The 26,222-nt window shown below is 38.2% G+C and overlaps 1 protein-coding gene across 1 annotated transcript in view; it reads left to right on the top strand.

Annotated features, from left to right (window-relative positions):
• Positions 1–26,222, top strand: part of PTPRU (protein tyrosine phosphatase receptor type U) — a 4,710,560-nt gene that overhangs the window by 3,896,332 nt on the left and 788,006 nt on the right. The window contains exon 23 of the mRNA XM_044089740.1: positions 2,747–2,863. Coding sequence (XP_043945675.1) covers positions 2,747–2,863 — 117 coding nt within the window. The remainder of the gene's footprint in view (positions 1–2,746; positions 2,864–26,222) is intronic.

The raw sequence follows: 26,222 nt of genomic DNA, 5'->3' as shown, positions 1-26,222 counted from the left end.
AACTCCATGACCAGACAGGTTGTGTTATATGAAAGTGCTTATCTTTGCAAGATTATTTTGCTCAAATAAAGCAAAAGCTAAATCACGAACAATTTAAGTTTCAGTGCAATCAATGAAATGAAGGAATAATTGGTTCAATGTGAAATATTTGAAGTTAGTCCCATAGCAATACAATGCAATGTGACACATATTTATTTGTTTATTTATTGGAATAGGCTCAAAGATTTACCAGTCTTTCAAGGTTTATTAATTGGTCTGTAGACCATGAATTCTATTTATAACCAGTTTGGATAGGTACTAGTTCCATTTGGTGGCATTTTGTAATGTACATCATCATTAAGGCAAGCAGATTAGCATATCAATGTTTCTCACCAACAGCCTGTTTAGCACTAGCATTATAGATGGTATAGTAAATGGGTGGCTTCATTGACAACCCTCAATGATATTCATTGCAGTATATCTTTTAGCATCTATTCTACATGGCATCTTCTGCTTTTAGTGGCTTCACTCTGTAGGAATAAAAGCAGCCTGAAACAAACCTACTCTATCAAAACTGTTTGATGTTTTATTTAATTGCCTGCTTTGAGACTGAAACATATCTCTTTGAAACTGCGAATACATTCATCCAAGCACATTATGGAAACACCAACAGATTTTCAACTGTTAAATCAAAATTCCTGAATTATATATAGGGTTTTTGCAAGGAGACAAGCCTCAACTGTACCCCTTATGGTGGTGATGAGGCGAGGTTACCTCACAACTTGGTTTTTCATATTCTATGCTCATACTATTTCTGAGTAAAAACAAACATGCATTTTTGGGTTATATTTTGCTTTTTTTCTTAGTTTCAGTGTTGAGGTAAACATGAAGTGAGAATATTTAAGGTTAGGGGCTGTGAGCGGTGAGGAAACCATGGACTTGTAAAAACATTCATTTGAATGTATTCATTTTATAAATTTTATTCTAGAAGGCCATATATGAGCATTTTCATCAGATTACTACTGTTACAGCTTTTTCTGTTGCAAGTATCACTCTTTCAGGAAAGCATGCATCTATTTATTTAAATTCAAGGACATGTATCTGCGCATTTGTGTTCCAAATGTTTGCTATTGCAGAAGACATAGAGTGACTGCTTTCAATCATTAATTGTCATCATTCCAAGATCTGTTTCCTTCTGTTTTTTGCTTGTTAGTTGCCACAGTTTGTCTGTATTATTTAGTCCTATGATTTAGAGTTGTGTGTCTTTCTTCTCAGTTTTGTCTTCATGTTGTTATGATTTTCTGTACTGTGCATGCACTGATGTAGAACAAATTAATATGCATAAATAATTAGTACACTCTCATTGTTATCATTTAGTTAGAAAATTAAAAAAAAAATAACTTCATAACTGTCTGTGTAAACATTAGAGGAGAGAAGTATGTATTGTTAATTACTGTAATTCTTGGTAAATGACACAAGGAACAATATACTTCTAAGATGTGCTGCTATATTATAGCTTGAAATGTTTGGCTTTTTGGCTTTTTACTTCACATTTATTTTTATCATGCTGAATGAAAGCCATTGTTTGAATTTGGCAGTCCACTGTGGTTTGATCTAGGCACATGACATGTTCTGTTTGTTAATGTGCAGATGCTTCTCCCAGTCTTTGTTGTGAATTACATTGATCATTTTGCTGAGAAACTCAGCTGACTTCTCTAACCTTTGCATTTCATTTTGTCTATGAAAAAAAAAACACCTTCAAAAAAGACCAGAAAAGTCAGCTGTTTCCTTACTTCAAAGAAAAGCCCTGTGTTCTGTAAAGACATGGCATTTACTTGAGTACAAATCATCATTTTATAGAGTGACATTTCATCTTTTATATAGGCATCAGGTTATTTATACATGTATGGGTTTGAACCTCACTTGATAAAAGTTAGTAGTTTCTCATGTGACACTCAGACACAAAGACAGACAGACACACATTATTCATAATACTTTTTTTGCTTTATTTCCATATTTTCTATCTAGCCATCTAAAATAAGTAGTGCACAATCCCATTTAATTTTAATGACAAAAATAATGTATGAGACCTGTAACAAAAGCTTTCCAGAACATTATTTGTATTTCCCTGGATTTTACTTTAATGAAAATAATAATTACATTTTTCTACAAGTCTTTTAGGATCAGCACCCTTCCTGATTAACAAATTAAAATAAATCGTTACATACCTGTATGCATTTTAACATATTTAAAATTTATGTGTAATGACTTATTTCTGCATGTGTGCTTTTCAACTGAGGTCAGGCATCATACCTTCTAGTCATCTTGGAAAATTGTTGCAATCTTCAGAAATACTGTTGGGATTAATTTTCTGCTGAAGTCATACACTTGCCACTTAAAATTATTGATGTTTAGCTCTTAAGTGTGATATGTTTTAGGTGACAGAGCTTAAGCTGTCCTGCTGAAAAGTGTGACAGAAGAGCAACATTTAAGCAATGACAACACAGTCATGATTTTGTTTTGACAAGGCAATTAATATTTCTCAGTGTTGAATTGTGACAGTTAGCAGACTGAAGGAGTTTGGTAAACGACAAGGTAAATAAACGTAAAATTGGTTGCAATAGATGTCACTTCAACTAGCATGCTGTTTCAGCAGAGCTGACAGCTGATTTACAACAAGTAGTTGGCTGGCTATTTTAACAAGCCTTTACTTAAAGAAAAATCTGGGGAATAGTGACTGAGCTAGACATGCTTTCTTCTGTTTAAGGTGAAGTGCTACAAATACTGGCCTGATGATTCTGAACTGTATGGCGACATAAAGGTTACTCTGGTGACAACAGAAACATTAGCGGAATATACTGTCCGAACTCTTACTCTTGAAAGGGTGAGTATGCTTTGCATGTTTTCTTTTATTGATAGCAGTGTCATTTCCAGTAAGGAATACAAATGATTTATGGACATTTGAAAAAATGAAATCACTGTAAAGATTAACTTTTTCCACCTAAGGTATCAAAGGAAATACATTAGTAAAAATGAATTTGAGATTTTGTTTCCCTTTTGTCTGGCACAGAAACAGATCAACTCATCAAAAGTTGAACTGTGTTGTCATCTGAAGGATGACATTATTTACTCAAGACTTTACATCTTACATATACATTTTGTCCTTCCTTAACATCATAGACATGACAGAAATTATAGCCAATTCCCCAGCACATATTTCAGACATTATTTTGTAGTGGAGGTCTACTGACTGGTCAAGAATGGAACACTGGTCTAAATAAATTACTTGGGATAGTGTTTCATTTTAGGTAAAGCCAACAACAGAAAAAATAGCCTAGTTAGATAATTTTCTGTGTACTTTTAAGTTATTGTCTTTATTTTTTTTGTTTCCATTGTTTCCTGCATGCACTTTCCCATTAGAGCTGGAGTCAACTTTTGTGATTTTTGAGTATAAATGTACATTCAATGCCTTTTAAGTATGCTTTTTATTTAATAATAAATGGGGAGTTACATTCAACTGTTTAATGTATATTGTGCATCAGGAATACTATTCTTAATTATACAACATTGAAAAAGGCAGTTTCATGATGACTGTTAGTTAAAACAGGCAGAATTTGTCAGCTTGGTTATTGGCTGTTATTGGCTATGGGCATACCATTCAACCTCTGAGTGCACCAATTCTAGGTAAAGCCAGAAATAATGGGGATATAAATGCCCATAACTGGGAATATACTTTAAATATTGTTATTTTAAACTAAAAAGTTGTTCGTACAACAGGTTTTATTTTGAAATGCATTCTCTGAAGGATATCAAATATAAAACTTAAATGTTGACCATTATTTATTTATTTATTTATTTCCATTTGTTTACCGGGATGGTCCAGCTGGGCTAGAAGTGCCCATTTTCAGTGGAGTCCCGAGGAGAAAAGCTCCACATATAAAGCCATTTCACATACAGTACAGAATTTAGATTGATAAAGACATTTAGTACATATTATTGGCAGCTTATACAATTGGTGAAAAAAAAAAAACAGTACGTAAGCAATCATTCTCAAATCAAAGATATTATACAAGCAATACAGAGTATATACATGAGAAGATTCCATATGAGTAGTTTTCAGCTAGCGAAATGTATATATAGGATACTTAATGCAGTGGGTGCAAAGCAGATATAGGAGTTAGTTAGAGAATAGGTACTTAAACGTTTCACATGTTTAGGAGGTGTAATAGCTGAGCGATAGGCTATATGAGTCCTGTTGCAGGAATCAGCAAAGTCGGTGGATATTTTTGCAGATATAAGTGGTGGTATGATTTTAAGGAAGGCAGTGAGAGTACCTGAATGTCTCGCCTTGTTCAGTGGTAGGTCTGTAAGGGTTAGGAAGATAAGGAAGTAGACAGGAGGGATCAATGTTAGGACAATGAGGGTTAGTCAAAGAGGGAAGTGGACAAGATGGATAGGTGAAGTAAGTAAAAAGACAGGTTGATGTGGAAGGAGGATGCCAGATAGTAAAGTCGGGGTTAGAATAGTTGTGGTAGTTGAAGTTAGGTTATCCGAGATGTGGTGTTAGCACATGTGCACAGCCAAAATGAGGCGAGGTGTTGTTTCAGAGATGTCTTGAAGTGGGTGGATCTAAATGTTGGGGGAGGGAGTTCCTAAGTTTTGTGATGGTAAAGGAGTAAAGCATCTGGCCAGCCGAAAGTTTGGGTTTTTCTACATTTACGAGCAGTTGGTTGTTGGATTGGAGTGGTCTGTTAGGATAGTATAAAGTAAGTATGGAAGATAGAGCAGGGCATATGGATGGATTATGAATGAGTTTGTGAGCTGCAGTTAGTTGGATAAAGGTGAGATAGTTGGGGAGTTCATGCCATTTTAGGCTGCGTAATGATAAGCAGTGGTAGGATGAGTAGGAGGCATTAGTTACAAACTTAGCAATTTTGTTGTAGCATGAGTCTAGTTTGGACTTTAGAGAGGACTAAATGTTGGTGAGGAAGGGGGCACCATATAAAAGAGAGGGTAATAGAAAAGAAGAGGCAAGGAAAAGTTGTGCTGATACACTGAGTAGATGTTTGTGTCAGTAGAGAGTGCTAAGCTTTTGATGTGTCTTTTTGACACTAGACTTGATGTGCAGGTTGAATGTGAGATTTTCATCTATGATGACACCTAGGAGTTTTGGGCTAAGTACAGTGTCGATGTTGGTACCATTTAGGGACTGAATGGTGAATTTCTCTTTTTGTAGGGGGTGTGGACTTTTTGGGGCAAAGAGTACTAGCTTGGTTTTGTTGGGATTCAGGGCAAGATATTTATTAGACATCCAAATTTCAGTGGAGGTGAGGGCGATTTGGGTGAGTTGGTGTAGTTATGAGAAGTTTGCAGTGCAGATGATAGTGGAGTCATATGTCCACTGGATGACTGAGCCTTGAGAGAGTGTGGTGTGGAAGTTATTGATAAATATGCTTGTACAGAAGTAGGCCTAAAATGGATCCTTGAGGAACACCAATGGTGGTGTTTAGGAAAGGGGAGTAAGTGTTCTGCCATTTAGTTGATTGTTGCCTGTTAGTGAGGTAATTAGTGAACCAGTTTAGAGTTTGAGGTGAGATACCTTTTGTTAGAAGGAGGGAGTGGGATATAATATTGAAATCTTTAGAAAGATCAAGAAATAGTGAAGGTATGATTTTACCAGTGTCATGGGCTCTGTTGACAGTGTCCATGAATGATATGAGGGCATTGGTGGTACTATGTCCTGGCCTAAACCCATGTTGGGTGGGGGAGCCAATGTGGTTGTGAGTAAGATGGTGAAGAAGTTGAGAATAAATACATTTTTCCAGAATCTTAGAGATGTGTGATAGTTTAGCAATTGGACGGAAGTTGGTGGTGTCTATGTTGGGCCCCCACCTTGTGTAGAGGGAAGATATAAGCTTTTTTCCAGATGATGGGTACATAGGATTCTTGGATAGATCTGTTGAGAAGTATGCTGATAGGGTAGCTATTGACGTTAGTCCTAAAATATTTGCCAGAAAACCAAACATTTTATAAGGAATAAACAAAAAATATGAAGCAAAAATCTGGACATTCTGCATAATTCTGGACAACTGAGAGGTATGGCTATGGCTTCCAAGCTCCTAACAGACAACTTTGTTTCCAGTTTAATCATGTCTAATTCATACCCATATTCTTTACCATGTACATCCAAGAACAGAAGCTGATTGCAAGGATGAATCCTGGATGCTCTATGCACAAATTAAGCCAATAGCTTCATGGGCTCAGACATGATACCAGGTTATCTCAAAGTTATTACAACATAAATATTGCTGAGCCCTGCTTAAATCTTTTCAGCTTTAGTTTATTCTCCTGATACGTATATGAACTCTGATGAACAGCCATTGTGGTACATATCTACAAGGGCCATTTCATCATAGACCCTGGCAACTATCACTCTACTAACCTCATCACTGTCACTTGTAAAATCATGAATGTACGTTGGCCAATTTTGATAAACCATGAAATTGATGAATTATGCAAATTTGATCCTAATCAATTTGACTTTGTGAAAATGAAATCCTGTCTCCTTAGCTGGATTAGTTTATTTGAAAACATAATTAATTAATAAATTCATAATTCATTTATGTATTTACTTATAATTATTTACAGCAGTAGGGAAGTTAATCTGTATTGATTGATTTGAAGCCCAGCCTGTATTGTACAGAAACAAAATGTATTTGAGTTATGTAATATAAAATAAATTGAGGTACATGTAAATATATAAATAGTGAACATGCATAACTTATAAATGGATACTACAAACTGTAAAAAATAAAATAGATAGGATAAGAGTGTCAAAGAAATAATAACAGCTAATGAATTAATGAATACTGATATATATATATATAATATATATATATATATATATATATATATATATATATATATATATATACACACACACACACACACACACACACACACACACACACACACACACACACACACACACACACACACACATACACACACACACACACACACACACACACACAGGTATAGGCCAACTGTGAGTAGAAGGACAAGACTGACAGGGAGAGATGGATGGAGCAGTATGGCCATTACTCAGTGAGGTGGCAAATTCCCCCACTAGACTCTCTAACCAGATTCTGTATGTTTGCTGATCTCTCCCATGTGGCAAAAACCTATGAACCTCAAAGGATGCTCACTAATCCCAGTGGTGATTGTATGTTATGTACTCCAGTGTTGATTGCTCCAGAAAACCTGGATTTATCAGAGATGTCTTTATGTTATTTGACACATCTTTGCATTGTAACAGGTTTCTGACTCAATTAAAGTTCAATAAAGTTAAGAAATTGGAGCGGGATTTGAAGGCGTACGAACTAGGCGTGGCTTATCCACCCCCCGCGCCCTCACAAGCTTGGAATTTCAATACTGGGAATGTTAATTCTTCCACTACAGTTGGTAGTGTTGAGGTTCCATCTAACAACACTAACATTAGAGAACTTGATGCATTTGGTGACACATTGGTGGATCAAGGCGTTAGGAGGAGTGAGAGATTACAGAACCGGAGACAACAACCGGTTCTTAATACTACGACCACTGGTCAGCAACAGGTTTTTTACAATGCCAACCGCCAGGGAGCTATCCCAAAGCAAAGGAACAATTTTCAGCAACCAAACAGAGGGAAACAAAAGAAACAGAACTTTCAGAGACAGTAGATACCAGGTGCATATGTTACCTGGTTCCACCTCCAACAATAGGTGAGTTCCTGGACTGTGGCATCACAGTGGCCCCAAGTTTGGACTCACCTTTGATCTCTACCAACAATTTATTGGTAGATGAGGTTAACACCGCGGCTTCTCTTATTGATGTTGGTGTAAGACCGATTATTTCTACTAACCAACTTGGTGATTTTAATATCTTTAACTATTCAAATGTGCCGATCCCTGATGAACTGGCTGACTTTTTATCAAAAGGGCACACCTATGTACCTCAACAGAAGTTTGATCTAGTTAATACCATCATAGATATTAAAATGTTTGCTCGTAAATTGAACTTTAACCTGTTGTTTGAACCTAACGCAACTAGCCATAATGTTCCACATAACATCTATGTTCCTAGTATGTACAACCCGCCCTTGCACCCACTAGTGCAAGCTTTTGAGAATACTTGTGAACTTGATTTAAGACACAGTGGTTTGCATATACTTACAGGTACCAATGACTTGGGAAAGGTTGAAAAGTCTCTATTGGAATTTGTTAAGTTACACTCCTTAAGAATATGTAAGCCTGATAAAGGAGGAGGGGTGGTAGTCTTTGATCAGATCGGCTATTTTGATAGGATGTTAAATCTACTATCTAACGATGCATATACGATCAGTTCTAGATCTGAAGTTAATAATGCATATCGTAGAATTAAAAGTTCTTTAGACTACATGCTAGTTGAGGGTAGACTTGACCAGGATCAACATAAATACCTTATTACTTCATTTCCTAGATTTCCTTGTATCTTTGGTATACCAAAGATACATAAGGACCTCCTCAATCCACCCATGCGTCCTTTAGTTGACGGGCGCGGATCTCCTACATATTCTTGTGCCAAATTGGTAGACTCGATTTTACAAAAATATTTAAAGGATGAAGAGCAAATTTGTAAAGACTCCTGGTCCTTTTTAGACAAAATGAACAACATCTCATTTAGTAAAGAGTATAATTTCTTGACAATAGATGTTAAAGATTTATATACCTGCATACCTTTACAGATAGCTATGGACTGGGTTGCCTTTTTCCTTAACAGCAAGGGTGCCCCACCCCACGAAATATCTCTTGTTATTGAATTATTAGATCTGATCTTATTCAATAACTATTTCATATTGGGAGAGAACTTCTACCTTCAAAAAATTGGGGTAGCCATGGGGTCGCCTTGCGGTGCCAGCTTGGCTAATATTGTGATGTCGTACTGGGAAAGGGAGAATGTACTTCTTAACAATTCACTATTAGTGTCTAAAATTAAGTGCTATACCCGATACCTGGACGATATCTTCATTCTTTTAGAGGGTGGAGAAACCGAGAGCCTGTTATTACTGGACCAATTTAATAAATCAACCGACTTCTTATTTTTTACTTCTACCTTCAACACTGAGGCGATAGCCTACCTAGATGTATGGTTGGTGAAGAATGAAGTCCTTAACAAATATGTGGCCAGTATATACAGGAAGCCAACACACTCTAATTCATTCCTTCATTTTAGCAGCTGCCACCCGAGCTACCAGAAAAGGGCAGTAGTTAAGGGCCAGCTCGTACGAGCAGCCCGGATGGTTAGCTTAGAGGATGACTTTCTTAAAGAATGTAATTTACTGAAGAACATGTTTTTACATAGAGGCTACCCATTAAACTTGCTGGACAATCTAGTTAATGAAGTTATTAACAAAAGAGTGAGAGGGACGTATAAACCCATACTTAACACTGTCCATACTTATGAACTCGAGCCTAGGATAGAACCTGTAGGTGAAGTCTACCCATTGCACCCCAACAACACTAAATTAATTCTTACATATTGTCCTATTAGTAGGTTCATTATGGATATTATCACTAAGAATTGGAATCTGTTCCGGTCTAATTATACAACTTTGAACAAATTAGGTGATAGACCAGAAGTTGCATACAGAAGGGGTAAAAACTTGAAAAAGTTGTTGGAACAATCAGAGCCGGGGTGCAGCTGTACACCTGGGATGTTTAAATGCCAGAACTGCAACCAGTGTCGGCATATACTTGAATCTAATAGATTTGAGGTTAACAACACTAGATATGGCATGCGATGTAGATGCACTTGTAATTCTAGAATGGTGGTCTATTTAGCCTTATGCCAAAAATGCACAGGTTTTTATGTTGGCAAAACTGAGCGTAGATTAAGAGAACGGATCTACGAACATCAGTATGCTATCAGTAAAGCCAAACTTGATAATGCCCTTGCCAAACACATTATCCAACATGAAGACCACCATTTTAAATATATGGTAATTGACCAGTTGCATGACAGCTTGAGAGGAGCCCCTTTACATCTATTATTGGAAGCATCGGAACTACGTTGGCAAATTAGATTAAATGCCTACGTCCCACCGGGTCTTAATGAAGGCTGCTCCATCAGCAGCCTTCTTAAGCTAAGGAACCTGGTTAGATAATATGCCTTTATGGTCTAATTTGTTTTATATGTTTTATTTATTATCTTTATTACTTGTTAATATTTGGTTTCTACTGGAGTTATTAGGCTAAGGACTCTTTTTGGTTGTTGACATTTACTATTTATAATGATATTTGACTAAGAACAATTATTGTGTGTATGGTTTTAAATTTTAATTCTGCATATGACCACAACTTTTTGATTGGTTTATCATTTTTTGAATTAGTACTGATGTATTATTTAAGCTGCCTTCTTGAAATATGTATTGTCTGAAGAAGTCTGTGTATTATCACAGATGAAAAGCGCTTCATTAAACCTTTTAACTTTTAATTTTTTGCCCTGTGTTCGCTGTGGTTTACAACAACTTGCTACCTCATTGCTTTGAATCCGGATTATCTTCCTTAGTTTGTGCTGGTTTCTACTAATAGGTTTCTGACTCTGCCATGATAGCATTTCCATAATGAGTTTCATCAGGTTTGGTCTTTATATACCTTATTTGGAAACATCCTTGCAATCAACTTCTGTTCTTCGATGTACAAGTGCAGACATGTTCAAAGACAGACACACACACACAAACGTGTGTGTGTGTGTGTGTGTGTGTGTGTGTGTGTGTGTGTGTGTGTGTGTGTGTGTGTGTGTGTGTGTGTGTGTGTGTGTGTGTGTGTGTGTGAGAGAGTGTGTGTGTGTGTGTGTGTGTGTGTGTGTGTGTGTGTGTGTGTGTGTGTGTGTGTATATGTATAGTCACTACTCAACCTAGGAAATAAAAATAATCCTAATCCATACCCTAATATACCACCTTTCAAAGCAGCCATCAAATTCAGCACATACTTTATGGAGTCCATATCCAACCCAATAGTAATCCCAACTCACTTCTTCTATTATACCCCAAGACTAACCTCTACACACCTCAGACATATTATACACACAAACAAACAACCCCTCACTCATAACCAAAAAAACAAACCATTCCCAGTTTACGTTTCAGCCCATCCCTTTATCTGAAATTAAAAAAAAAAAAAAAAAAAAACCTACTACAAAAGCCCTAGCTAGCCAGCTACCTCCTAGCTCCCCTGGTCCTGAAAGTAGCACCCCTGGAATCCTACCTGCGTTCAGCTTCCAACCAGTTGCCACTTCACTTATCCGGACCTTGATCAAAAAAATTAAAACCCACTACACTTTCTGCTGATCAACTCCCTGCTGAGTACCTACAAAAATCAGCTGATGCTATTGCTTACCCTGTCTCAATACTAATCTATCAAACCATAGTAGAAGCTAAAATTCCCACCATCTGGAAAATATCCTATGTAATCCCACTTCACAAAGGAGGCAGCTCTACTGAATTCTCCAGTTATAGGCCAATAGCTATACTCTCTCCACTTGCAAAGATTATGGAAAAATGTATTCATTGACAACTCATGCACCACCTAATCCAGAATCACCTTATGGCAGACACTCAGCATGGTTTCCGTCCTCATCACAGCACTACTTCAGCCCTCCTAGCATTTACCAACACCATAAACCATAAACACAATAATAATTATATATCCTCAGCCCTTTTCTTGGATCTTTCCAAGGCATTCAATATGGCTGATCACCAACTTTTAATCCACACCCTGCAAACATTCTGTTTACATACTAGAGCCCTTCAGTGGTTTTAATCCTACCTGAATGGTCGACAACAGGCTGTCCTCTGGCAGAACAAACTCTCTATAGGTTCATAGGTTCATAGATTAGTACTAGGCTAACTACCCTTGTGAGCCATTTCAAGCCTAGTCAATTACCCCATGTGAGAATCAAACCCTGCACCTTGTGTCTGTAAGGTAAACAACTTAACCATTATGCCATCCTCCCACCCTACCTAACACCCTTGGAGTACCACAAAGCTCTATACTAGGGCCCTTGCTGTTCTCCATCTTCATTAACGACCTTTGTACTGTCCTCCCAAAAGTCAGCTGTATCCAATATGCTGATGATTCTACTCTGATTTGCTCGGCTACATCTCCAATAGAGTTATGGTCAGCTACCCAGACCACCTTTAAAACAATAGAAAACTGGCTTTCTGAATGTTGTCTTATCCTAAATCCCAAAAAAACTAAAATGCTGTTATTTTCACCAACACGTAGGTCTACTGCTTTCACCTTTACCATAAATTCAAATGATGGCACGATAATCTCCCCTGACCCCTCTACAAAACTATTAGGTGTCATCATAGATAATAATCTAAAATTTGACCTACATGTTAACCAAACTATCAAAACCATCAATAAAAAACTAGGGTCACTTTACAGAATAAAAGCCTTCCTAACCCCTCCAGCTAAAATTGCCATAGCTCGCTCTCACCTTCTTTCAACCCTTCTGTATGCGTCCCCTCTACTATCGAATTTAAACAAGACTGTCCTTAACAAACTCTCAATTTGCTACAACCACATTGTCAGGTTTGCCACTGGGCTGCCATTTAGGACACATCATTGCATCAATCTAAATCAGCTTGGGTGACTTGAACTACCCAGCCTAATCCAGTATAACCAACTGATTATGGCCTATAAAATCCTCTAGAATCCGAACAATACTCCTGCACTTAAAAATATTATCACCCCCATAACAATCCTAGACCGCTTCGATCCTCTAACAAATTACTAATTCAGACTAGCAAAATTAATAACACAGCCGGTGACTCTCTCTTTGCAAACTCTGTAAGTAGATCCTGGAATTCTCTTCCAGCTGATATTACTTTACTTTCCACCTTAGGTCAATTTAAAACTAGACTCAAACAACATTTGTCACTTAACTGGCTGTGTCACTGTATCAAGCCTGGCTAACTCTCTCTAGAATGTGTAAAAATCTTTTAACCAGCTTACTGTGTAATTTAAATTAATCCTGATTTACACTCGGGATTAACTCTAACCTGTGGAACTTGTTTAACTTGCTTACTTATGTAATCTCTGTAAATAGTCTGTATTATGTAATGCTGGTATTATGTAATGCTGTATCTGCTTACCCTTGGAGCTTTTCTCCCCGGGCCTTCGCTGAAAATGGACATGCATCCAGTCGGACTATCCCGGTCAACACATGTAAAATAAAAAATAAAATAAATAAATAAAAATAAATAAACTGAAACCTTGCTAAACCTCAGTACCTTAGTATTTTGAAATTTCAAGATTTTGGTCTCAGGATTTTGGGCTTTCAAGATTTTGTACCTATCCTATATATATATATATATATATATATATATATATATATATATATCATCAGCCCATTTTTCTACATGGGGTCGGGGTATTGTGTTAACTGTCGCCAACTCTCTCGACTCAGTGCCACACTCCTGCCTTCTTCAACACTCATACCTGACTGTCACAGATCTTCTTTCACACAATCCATCCACCTCTTTGCAGGACGTCCTCGCTTCTTTTTACCTTCTTCCTGTCTGTCCCAAATCTTCCTCGCCAGATTGTTTTCTGCTTTTCTACACATGTGCCAAACCACTGTAATCTGTTCTCTTTGATCTTTCCTGCAATTGGAGCTACTTTGGCTTCTGCTCTTATGCCTTTATTTCTTCGTCTGTCCCACAGTGTGCATCCTGCCACCTTTCTCAGGCAATTCATTTCCATTACCTCTAACTTTTTCTACTGTTCTGCCTTTACTGCCCAGGTTTCTGTACCATACAGTAGTACTGGTCACACCACTGTCTTGTACACCTTACTTTTCAGCTTCTTTGGGATTCTTCTGTCATAGACTACACCTGATACTCTATGCCAGTTGGCTGCAGCCCCTCTGATTCTAACTTTAACCTCTTCATTCAGACTACCTTTCTCCTCAAGTTGCCCTCCCAGATACCTGAAGCCGTTTACCTGTTCCACTAACTTCCCTTCTATCTCTATTCTCATCTTCTTCTGATTTCCCCAATTTGCTGCCATGACCACTGTCTTATCTGTGCTTAGTTTCATCCTGTGTGCCTTCAGATTTGCATTCCATTCTCCTATCCTTTGCCGAAGTTCTAGCTCAGAGTCTGCCTGTACTGCCACATCATCTGCATAAAGCAGCTTTGTTGATCCTTCCCCTCCAACCTGTTTCCTAATGTAGTCCATCACCAGTATGAACAGCAGTGGGCTCAGAACTGAACCCTGATGCACACCCACTCCCACTGGGAACCCCTCTGTGAGGCTGAACTCTGTTCGTACTTGAGTCATTGGGTCCTTGTACATAGCCTGCACTAATTCTACAAATGTTTCTGTGACTTCAAACCACCGCAGTACTGCCCAGATCAGCTTTCTTGGGACCTTGTTATATGCTTTTCCAAGTCTAGGAATGCCCAGTTGGACTCTTCTCTCATCCCTAGCTTCTTCTCAAGTATCTGTCTCAATGCAAACATCGGGTCAATTTTGCTGCATCCTAATCTGAATCCAAACTGCTCATCTCCCATCTTACATTCTACTACTCTGCATATCCGTTTATCAATCACCCTCTCCAGAACTTTCATGCAATGTGATAGGAGTTTGATGCCTTTGTACTGCCACAGTTGTGGATATTCCCTTTGTTCTTGTACACTGGCAGAAGTATGGTTATTTTCCAGTCATCTGGGGTACGCCTTTCTCTCCACATTGCTATTAGTCCCCTCAGCTGCCATTTCTCTCCTATCTCACCCAACAGTTTTATCATATCTGTTGTGACATCATCTGAGCCTACTGCTTTCCCTGACTTCATCTTCCTTAGTGCTGTTCTTACTTCTTCTAGGGTGGGTTCCCTTCTTCTCTCATTGTAGACTGTTTCTGGGGCAGTACAGCTTCTGTGGGATTTTCTTCATTCAGAAGCTCCTGGAAATACTCCTTCCATCTGCCTGTGATGACCTCTGGACTGGTGAGCAGGTTGTTGCTGACATCCCTTATGAAAGGTGTCTGACTATCTTCGTTATCTTTCTTTCTTTGCCTTGCAACCTGATATAGTTTCTTTGTGCCCTTTACTGAGTCACTTTCCAGAAGTTGGTACACTGCCTCTGATGCCCTATTCTTTGCTATTGCAACTTCTTTCCTAGCTTCTTTGCTAACCAACCAGTAGTCCTTCCTTGCTTGGTCAGTCTTTTCTGTCTCCCACTTCTTCCTGCACTCCTTTCTTTTGATGATTTCCTGGACTTCTGCATTCCACCACCAGCTTTCCTTATGTACGTTATGTATATATTTATTTGTTTGATATTTGTTTACTGGCAAAGTTACATGGTGGCACATTGTTATCTCAATGCAAGAAGTTCTTTGGTTCATTTCTCAGCTGAGTTGCTTCTGCATAGAGTCTGCACACACTGCTTCCTTTGGGTACTCCAGTTTCTTCCCATATTCCAAAGGTATGTGGAAGGTGGACTGGTAAATTCTAAACTGCCTGCTCATGTACAAGTGATATGTTTGAGTGTGTTTGTGTGTGTGTGAGTGTGTGTGTGTGTGTGTGTGTGTGTGTGTGTGTGTGTGTGTGTGTGTGTGTGTGTGGGTATGTTTGTGTTTTTGTAAGTAATACAGAAAAAAGGACTGGCAATCTACTTCTGTACTCTGCTTGCCTAGTAAACTCTCTGCATTGTGCTATAATCAGCTGAATGTGTCACTGTGTACATTTATATATGTCTTTCCAGGCAGTCCTTCAAACTGTGAAGAGGTATTTTTCATGATATTGTATATTCTGTCTTCCAATTCTAATTCGCTGAAGGCAACAATTAATATGCCAGTGGGATTAATTGTACATTCAAAATATAACAATTTTCTTCTGTCAGGCAAAAATATCTCACTTTCCTCACACAGGTGTTCAGACGGTATTTGTGAATACTGTTATCAATCCCTTTAATTGATTAGGAATATCTACTGATAGCTCACTGTGTATGTTGATCATTCTGATATCCGGTACTACTTTGGATTTGTAATCTTTTGAAGTCTGCATCATGCCTGAAAAGGGATCTTGAACCATTGCACTTACCTCTTTAAAAATGTAACATGCAACATATATCTATTGATCTGCATACATGTGGGTTACAGACTTTTTCACTGACTGTGCCAATTGTCAAATTCATTTACTATCTGCATTTTAAGTCACAATGTCACTGTTTTGAAAAATGCTAGTAGATGTTTGTGGGAGTTTGCAGCACAGTGGGGAGTAGGAATTTACCTTTTCCACACTGTAGTGCTGTCATAGAATTAATATCTTTAATTTGCAGGGGCTGTGGTGGGGGATTATTATTATTTTGTTTATTTATTTTGTATTTTGACATTTTAAGATTAATTTAAGATCAGTGTATTCTGAATTTGCAGAAATGCTGTACGTATAGACAGATAGATTGAACATATGGGGGGTCTGGTGTCCGATACACAAAATGTCCTGGAAGACTCGGGTATGGCATGGGAAACAAGTTATGTCATTAATCACAAAAACAATACCCCCCACATATTCCTGTTATTTGCTGCAATATTTAACTACTTCCATGAGTTTAGCAACTTCATTGGGTTATATTACTTGTTCATGTTTTTACTGACCCCCAGATTCAAGAAACTCCGTGCAAGAATAAGACTATTCTTGCACGAAGTGGTTGGTGTTTGTTTAGAACAGCAGCACACCTTGAATATTCATGAAGTTGCGCTACTGTATTTCCTATATGGACATGAATCACGAACAAGTACAGGGGGTGTGTCAGAGTAGTGCACGGACACTAAACATGCCCTCTGCACTCAGAAAGTGCTGTACGGCACTGTCTAAGCCAAGCTGGCATAATATTAGAGCTTTGATCTAATATTATGCCAGTATTTCAGTGTCCAAGGACACTGAAATTAAAAAAAAATGATAATTTTAGTGTCCATGGACACTGAAATAAAAATGACAAAAAGAAAGCAATGCAGGCGGTGTGTGACAGGTTCTGTGATACACCCCCTGCATTGCTAAAGTGATGTATGACACTTCTGTAATGTACTAAAACAGGAAATGTGTGCAAATGCACACATAACGTGGATAAATCCACCAAAAGTGAAAAAGCACAATACAGCTTCACAGACACAAAAAGTTGATAGAGAACAGGTCATGCATTAGTATGAGTTACAGAAAGGTTGAAGTCTGAAAGCAAATGTATGCCAATATTCACTTACAGCAGCGCATGTTAACAAAGGCACAGATGATGGGAGGAATAAATACTAAATTAGGGACATGCCTGCAAAATTGTCCTCACATACTTAGAAAGTTGATAGATAACAAGATATGTATTAGCAGGTGTCCCTGAAGGATAGAATCCTGAAAGCCAAATTAATGCCATTATCCCACAACTGCAGTCCTCAATGAGTTGTCAGACACCACAATACTCACTTATATAACATAATAATATAAAAATAATATAAAGTTTGTTTTTCAAGCCTAAGGAATGTTTAAGCATAGCTAAGCAGGTGTGCGCATTATGGCCTTCTGCGTAACATAGCGTAAACATCCCCTAGGAGATAAATGCAAATATACAGGTAACATTTTCAAGCTGAAATTGTGTAGTTGTTAAGAGTCCCGGCTTTCCATGCAGGCATTCATGGTTTGAATACTAAGCCACGCAGCTTATTTTTCTATGGGAACGTAGTGTTGAAATTCTATTTGTAAACTTAAAATATGTAGCAAATGTTTTTTGTCAACCAGGGTAGTATAGCAGGTCCAAAAGTGAGATGTCAGTCTAGGAAAGAAGTGAAACCCCCATATAAACTCAAGTGCCTCATATAGTATAGTCACACAAGAATATAATTTAATAAAAGCACATAGGGGATGTCATGGAAGGTAAACCTACAATTATAATATGTCAGTAATGAGGAATCAATCTCACAATCCTGATACTTTATAAAATGAAATGTAAGCAATGCTAAGTAGTTCTCAACTATGCTAACCTGGTGTAAGCATTGTTTAAATATAAATGCTAAGCAATAAGTAGCCCAGCTAAGCAGATTTGCACATTGATAAGCAGTGCTCAACATCTAACCCTTTAAAGCACTGCCAACCTTAGCTAAGCATGTTTGTCAATCACTTAGCTTAGCTCAGCATATTCAAAATCATCCAATCACAGCAAACTGCAGGAATTCAGTCCTGTTTAAACCCTGCAAGGTGGAATACAGCCATAGCCAGTTGTAGCTGATCACTGCAGGCAGTATGGCTGGCATTGTTGAAGGTACGCACTTTCTAGCACAGCGCTGGGGCATTCAGGATTCCAGGGTCATGGTTGGACTCCTTGTGAAAGACCAAGAAGGAAGACTGCTGCAGGACCAGTACCAGGGCTCACACTACAAAGTGGAGGCCTGGGACCATCTTGCATGTTATCTCACCAGTGCTACTGGCATCCCTTGAACTGGTGAGCAGGTCTGGCACCATTATGCTGACCTCAAGCATAGAAAGAGAGAGCTCTTGGACCGGTGGACCTAAGATGCATGGGCACAGAATGTCCCAGAAGTGTGTAAGTATCAGTAGCACTAATTGTTCCCCAAAGTCCAGCTTGAGTATGTGATGTATAGGTATGCATAAATGTCTCTTTATCTCTTGTACAGCTGCAGATGAGAGGGACACAAACCTGGATGCACATGCAAACAGGTTGATAAGGATGCACCGGGAGGCTGGTAAGTACAAATCTAGCTTGCAGTATTCAGGGCAAATAAATAGAAAGGAGTAGAATGTCAACTACAACTTGGTAAAGTATGTACTGTGTATAATTGCTAAATGACCATTAGCAGACTAATAGTGATGTGCAGGATATTTAACAATAAAGGTCTCTGTAACTTTCAATAAATGTAAAATCCCCTGACTGTTGTGTTTACTTTGATATGTTGTGGTAGGAATATAAATGTGTACAGGTTCTGCACAGCAACCATGGCTCTGACAGCAAGAATGAAGTGAGGCTCATCTTACAAAGATTGTGGAGCTGTAAAACAGGTGAACAACTATATGAAATGTAAAAGGATTCCAACTATGGCCAGGTACCTCAGAAGAAAAGTAAAACTTGTAGAAACACCAAAAATAACACTGAGGTAAGGCTCCAGGCTTTAAAATGTTTATTATCCAAAAAAACACAGAACACAAGCGCTTTCACCAAATAGGCTTCTTCAGGTGTACTGAAATAAAGTGCTAACATCTCTATTTATACTAATTGCCTTGTGATTCTCCAAGTCAATTTTTAAAGGCATATTATAATAAAATACTGTGTACATGAAATAAAAACTTATAAAAAATAAATAATAAAAATATACATATATAAACATATATAAAAACACATATAAAAACATATATCAAAATATATATACATTCAAAGGAACCATTTCGTCTACGTAGAGGTTTGTTTTTTAAGGTTGGTCTTAAAGGAATGTTTTCATTCAAACCATGTCCTGTGGTTGCCCTTAATCTGATTATCCATCTTGCTTCTAAACTTTCAGTTTGTGTCTTGACATCCCCTCCTCTTATGCTTTCAAATATTCTGCCTATAGCCCTAAAGGAAAAAGTATGTTGCATACTAGTATCACTAGTGTGTCTAGCAAGGGCATTAATAAGACTGCCTTTCTTTATGTGGTATATGTGTTCCCTAATTCTTTCTCTGAAAGTTCTATCTGTTTTACCTACATAGAACCTTCTGCAAGTTTTACATGTGGCAACTTTGTGTTGGGAATCACATCTGGCATTAACACTAAAATTATAAATCTCATTGGTATCGGGGTGCTGGAAGGATAAACATGTGTTTATAGAACTACAAAAATTACATTCACCACAGGGTCTTCTACCTCTGATGGTACTTAATGTAGCATATTCCTTTGGATAACACAACTGTCTACGTAGAGACTTTTGATTCTTAAAAGTAAACTGTGGTCGTGCTCCTATATGTTTGCTAATTTGTACATCAGAGGTTAAAATGTTCCAGTTTCTATTAATGATGTCAGTATAAGACTTTATATCCCTAGAATAACTGAAACATAATCTCAAAAGTTGTGGATTGGTTACATATCCCATACTCTTATTATCAGCCGTAGATTTAGAAAAATAAGGCTTGACTTTACTTTGCCTCAATTTCATTACATTCTGTAGCCCTTGATTAATGAGGTTAGGTTCATAGCCTCTTTCTTTTAACTCATCTTGTGTCTCACTAAGCTGTAAATCGAAATCAGTAGCATTAGCGTTTAATCTGGATGCTCTAAAAATTGGTTTTGTGCTACATTCTTGAAGATGAACTGGGGGTGCATGCTGTCTCTACTGAGTAAGTTGTTAACACGGCATTCCTTCCTATACAGTTTAACATTAAAGTGACCATCCAAGTCCTGTAGCACAGTAACGTCCAGGAAATTAATTTCCCTATAGGAATGACTCACAGTAAACTTCAAGAAGGTTGTAGTGGTATTGATATATTCAACAAAGGTTATGAGCTCATCCACTGTACCCGCCCAAACCAGAAAAAGGTCATCCACAAACCTATGAAAACATCTTATCTTCTCTTTAAAGTTATCATTCTCCAGTATAACTTGCTCCCATCCCAGCATTACAGCATTAGCGTAGCTGTTGGCACAAGATGTTCCCATGGCAACACCTTGACGTTGCCAATAGAATCTATCTTTAAAGTTAAAGACATTATTTTCTAATACCAACCTTAGTAGCAGTCGTACAGATTCTACAAAATTACTGTCATACTTACCACTATCAACCAACAATTTGATAACGCTGTTAATACCATAGTCATTTGGTATGACCGTAAATAACGAAATAACATCAAGTGTTACTAACAACAAGTGTGTACTTTTGACATGTATTCTATCATAAATAAATGTGTACAAGTCTTTAACAAACTGTTCAGTGTCTTTTAGTATATGACAGGTTTCATTAATCAAAGGTCTTATACTTTTTCTAAAAAGATAGAGACTGATTCAGTGCATCAATTTCTGCCAGCTACTATTGGTCTCATGGGAGGATCTATTGAGCTTTTATGCACTTTGGGTAGACCTTGAATAATAGGTATAGTTGGGCTGGGAATCAAAAAATAATTATAGAGATTAACATCTATCAAATTTGCTGTAAGCATATCTTTCAACTGTTTGTGTACACAGTCTATCATTCTGAGGACATATGCTTTACTTATAACTTTGTAGAATGTATCATCACTCAACATTGCAGACATTCTTCTAACATAATCATTCTTATCTAAAATAACAATAGGCCCTCCTTTATCAGCAGGGCATATCATAATCATGCAATTAGTCTGCAACCTCCTTAATGCTAAGCGTTCATCCCTATTTAGGTTATGCCACTTCTTTGCATCATTCTTAGTGTTCAGTTCATAAAAAACTTTATATGCATCATCAATGCATATTTTTTCAAAGGCAGGATAATAATGGATTCAATTGGGGTGTAAGGCACTAGGTTTTCTAAAAACAGTAACATTGCTATTTACATTACTATCATATAAAACTTTCAGCATTAAGTTTCTAGTGAACAAATTAATGTCAAGCACAATGTCAGCAATATGGGAGTCCATAGCTGGAATAAACGACAGTCCTTTATTTAAAACATTATATTCAGCTTTGGAAAGTTTATATTTAGACAGATTAACCACTAATTTTTCATTGAGGAATGCTGTCTTTATATTGTACGGACTCAACTGTCTGTTTCCACTTGTTCCTCGTTGTACTTCTCCCCCTTGGCTGTGTCTGGTCTGTCCGTCCTCTGCCTCGACTCACAGACCTGCTCCTTGTTGATAGTGGAAACTGCTGTCCCACAGGACGTGGACCGCCTAAAAAAGTAGGTGTTGCCGGTTGCAAATCATCATTCCTCTTCTGTATGCTGCCATTAATCTCACAGTGAACCTGGGCTTGGGTAACCAAAACTTTCTTCTTAGGGATTGCTGCTTCATTCGGTGGATGGCTGCAAACTAACTCTGTAGTTGCAAGGCTTCTCCCATCCAGTTCTTCCTGCATGTTCTTAACCTCATGATTCGTCACAACAGTAGAATCTCTCTTACTGTTGGTCTCTGCAGGATTCAAGGAAGTTTAACCTGTCAATTCAGTTCCACGGCCGATACCATTTCTATTGGAACTGACTAGGGGGGCTGCTCTTGGCCACATAAATACTTGACCAGTAGAGAAATCCAATCTATCCCTTTGCAGCTGTTTAAGTTTGATTTGTGTTAGCCTACAACCGTAGGCAAACACATTATCTGACATATCATTAAAGGGTTGCATTAACACATTCGGTTCATACTTTGCACAGATATCTAGATACCTGGATTTGACCATAGACAGCAGCTTAAGTTCTTCTTTCTCTGCCGATTCAATCAATAACTTCAAATATCCGAAACTGTTTTGGATATTGAGTTTCTGCCAGGCAGAAAGCAAAGAGGGGTCACAAAACACCCTTGCAGGGATTTTTAAAACTCTGAGGCCCCTAGGAATAATACCTTCCGATATACAAGTCTGTAAATGGTATTTCTCAAACTGGGTCCTTTTTAACTTCAGAAGATCTTTCTCTAGTACAAACAATTCACTCTTCAGTGCAACAAAATCATCGTTAATACTATCCTCATTCTCAAGCAAAATGCTGCCACATAACAGAGGGTTGTTCCTTTCGCTCACCTTTAAAACAAACTGACTCACATTGTTATTTGTCCATGTGCCATTCATAGCAGGGGTATAATCCAATTCAATATCTTCCAGATTAGTAGTAATGCCTGTTGCCATAATCCTGGCTCCGTTGGAGCAGCAAAAGAACAAATAGATAAAAAGTAAAAGGACTCCAACTATGCCCAGGTACCTCAGAAGAAAAGTAAAACTTGTAGAAACACCAAAAATAAAACTGAGGTAAGGCTCCAGGCTTTAAAATGTTTATTGTCCAAAAAAACACAGAACACAAGCGCTTTCACCAAATAGGCTTCTTCAGGTGTACTGAAATAAAATGCTAACATCTCTATTTATGTTAATTGCCATGTGAGTCTCCAAGTCAATTTTTAAAGGCATAAAATATTGTGTACATGAAATAAAAACTTATAAAAAATGAATAATAAAAATATACATATATAAACATATATAAAAACACATATAAAAACATATATCAAAATATATATACATAACCATTTCATCTACGTAGAGGTTTGTTTTTTAAGGTCGGTCTTAAAGGAATGTTATCATTCAAACCATGTCCTGTGGTTGCCCTTAGTCTGATTATCCATCTTGCTTCTAAACTTTCAGTTTGTGTCTTGACATCCCCTCTTATGCTTTCAAATATTCTGCCTATAGCCCTAAAGGAAAAAGTATGTTGCATACTAGTATCACTAGTGTGTCTAGCAAGGGCATTAATAAGACTGCCTTTCCTTATGTGGTATAGGTGTTCCCTAATTCTTTCTCTGAAAGTTCTATCTGTTTTACCTACATAGAACTTTCTGCAAGTTTTACATGTGGCAAGATAAATTATGTGCTGGGAATCCCATCTGGCATTAACACTAAAATTATAAATCTCATTGGTATCGGGGTGCTGGAACTATAGAACTATATGAAATGTGCCAAACACCAAGATCTGAACCCTGAAGAGTAAGCTGTAAAATCTAATATTTTATCCCTTGCAGCAGTGCTTTGTGTTAGCCATTGCTTTCCAGATTGTAATATGTCAAAGTATGAATACACAGTGCAAGAACTATCTGCCATGCATGAATGTCAGAACTACAAGGAGAGGTTGTGCAAATGAGAGAAGAGCAGGGAATAAAAAGACACAAAAGAATTAGCAATTCCTCAATAGCTCATTATAAAGAAACACAAGTGTGGTGTACTTTTTTAGCACAAATAGACACAGTTCGAATCCCAGCAGTTGCAATAAGCTGAATGCATATTGTCACACAAGAATATGTGCAGAAATTGTCAGGTACAGTTAACAGAAATTCCCTCCACAGGTCTGCCAGGTAATGAAAGGTTTGTAGTATCTGTAGGAAGGCTTTACTAAGACACTGAGTACAACACTTCCACTATCCAACCCCAAGGCTGCAAATGACAGCAAGATAAGTACATACAGCAATCACTTTTACATATATATACATGTCCCTCAACTGTCACACTGTCACGGCTAGTGGTCACCGCTGCCAATAAGCAGGGTGAGTGATAGAAATCCAGGCAGAGTATGTCAGTAGCACACCCACACAGCATGAGTGCAGGACACCCCATTCAGTGTCATGTATGTAACCCTGAATATGTGAATATGTGTAGAAAAAGTCAGGTATTGTTAACAGAAATATCCTCTACAGGTCTGCCAGGTAAGAAAATGTTTGTAGTAGCCGTAAGAAGGCATTACTAATATACTCTGTGTACAACACTTCCACTGTCCAACCCCAGGCCAAAGGTACATGTAAAGTGAGGTCATACCTGGAGAGTAATGAGTAGAGTACTGATCAGTATACTTGTGAAAAATAGAAGCCTATGCAGTTGTTTATTGCCATCTATCTCTCTCCCCCACCCCTATCTGCATCAATAATGTATACACATAAATAATGGATACATCTTTCTCCAAACCTACTGCTGATATATGTGTTTTATTGTTCTACAAAATATTGAACTGCTTGAATATTAATGAACCTCGTTCAAATACTATAACTGGTGGACTGTTGCTGTCAGTGTAACTTGCATGCCTTTATAATGCCCACTGTGGTCCCATATATGCATGAGTTCTGTTTGCTATGCAACTGTTTCAAAACTATTTTATGGGGTCAATTGGAACATCCAGGCATGATGTTATAACTAATCTTGAAATGTGTTGTTCATGACTAACCAACATATTTTTTAAAACCTGAACACCATAACACATCTGGGAAGGCAGATCCTAGTGGATCCATCTATCCCGTCTCATCTGGCAATGGCACCCAGCCCTAGCACATCTGAGACCCAACCCAGGCCTTCCTCTTCCATTGGTCCTGCACCACCTTCAGGTGGAACCACCTCAGGGGACGGGGCTCACTCCCTCCCCCGAAGCAGGTGCTGAGAGGAGACCATCATGTGTAGTCAGGTCAGGGGATTGGTGCAAAGTGTCCTTCAATCTCTTGGTGATCAGCTGCACAAGCTTGAGGCCTGGCTGGTGAAACTTGAGGGTCAGCCTTCCCCTTCTGTTCAGTCCCCAGCATAGCCACCTTCGGGCTGTGAACGTGCAGTAGTGACTGCCCATGGGTGGGAAACTCAGTCCCACTGTATCCATTTGGGAGCTCATGTGCATCCAATTCCCAACCGCCATCCCCGTCCAAGGTGTTTACCCCCCACATGTGTCATATACTACCCCTGTCTCCTCTCTTGTCTGGCTTCTTACCCAACTTACCTCCCCAAATGTACCTACTATCCTTCCCCGACATCCTACTCTCACCTTAAAAACAAAAAAAGGGAAATCTGTTCCCAAAAAAAAAATTGCGCCCCATACATATGTGTTCATTTCTCACACTTGTCCACTGGACACATGTAATCCAGTCCAGTTGGCATGACAAAATATTACTGTTGTCCTCACCACTCTCCCAGGGATTTGAGTGGCCAAATTCATTTACAAATTCTGAAGGCACTCACAGCTTTTACTGTAGAAGAAACGGACAGCTATAGACCTTTCCAACACCTGTCTTGCACATCTCTAGCTACCTTTCATACTGCACTTCCCTCTGCGTCCCCCTTTTTTCGCCATTTTCCTATCACCCCTTTTTCTTTTCTTTCAAAGAAATTAGTGCAAGGGTAAGTGGGAGTAAGCACTGTTAAGTGAAGCTAAAATGGATTAGGCATGTTTTACCATCACTTAGCATCATACAAACCCACACAAACCCACTTACAACTGCTTCATCACCCTGTATCCAACAGCCCTTGTTCTGCCCAGCAACAAAATAATCAGCGCTGCTAAGTCTTGAACCCAGAATGCTGTGCTCTACAGTCACAACAACTTACCACTACACCATTTGAGCTGCTGGATTTGCTGTTCTTTTTTCCAACTTATCATGCAGTCTGGTCATTTAACATTTTAATGAAAAAAAACATCAGTCCCAAATCCAGAGAGGCATACAACAATAGTGAGAAAGCTCTGTGGAATCATGAATGAGTTGTATATAGGCA

This window comes from Protopterus annectens, chromosome 1.part1 (genome assembly GCF_019279795.1).
Source record: "Protopterus annectens isolate FY-2018-M chromosome 1.part1, PAN1.0, whole genome shotgun sequence".
Lineage (NCBI taxonomy): Eukaryota > Metazoa > Chordata > Ceratodontiformes > Protopteridae > Protopterus > Protopterus annectens.
The sequence above is the reverse complement of the archived record's forward strand: the minus strand, read 5'-3'. Positions and strand labels throughout refer to the sequence as shown.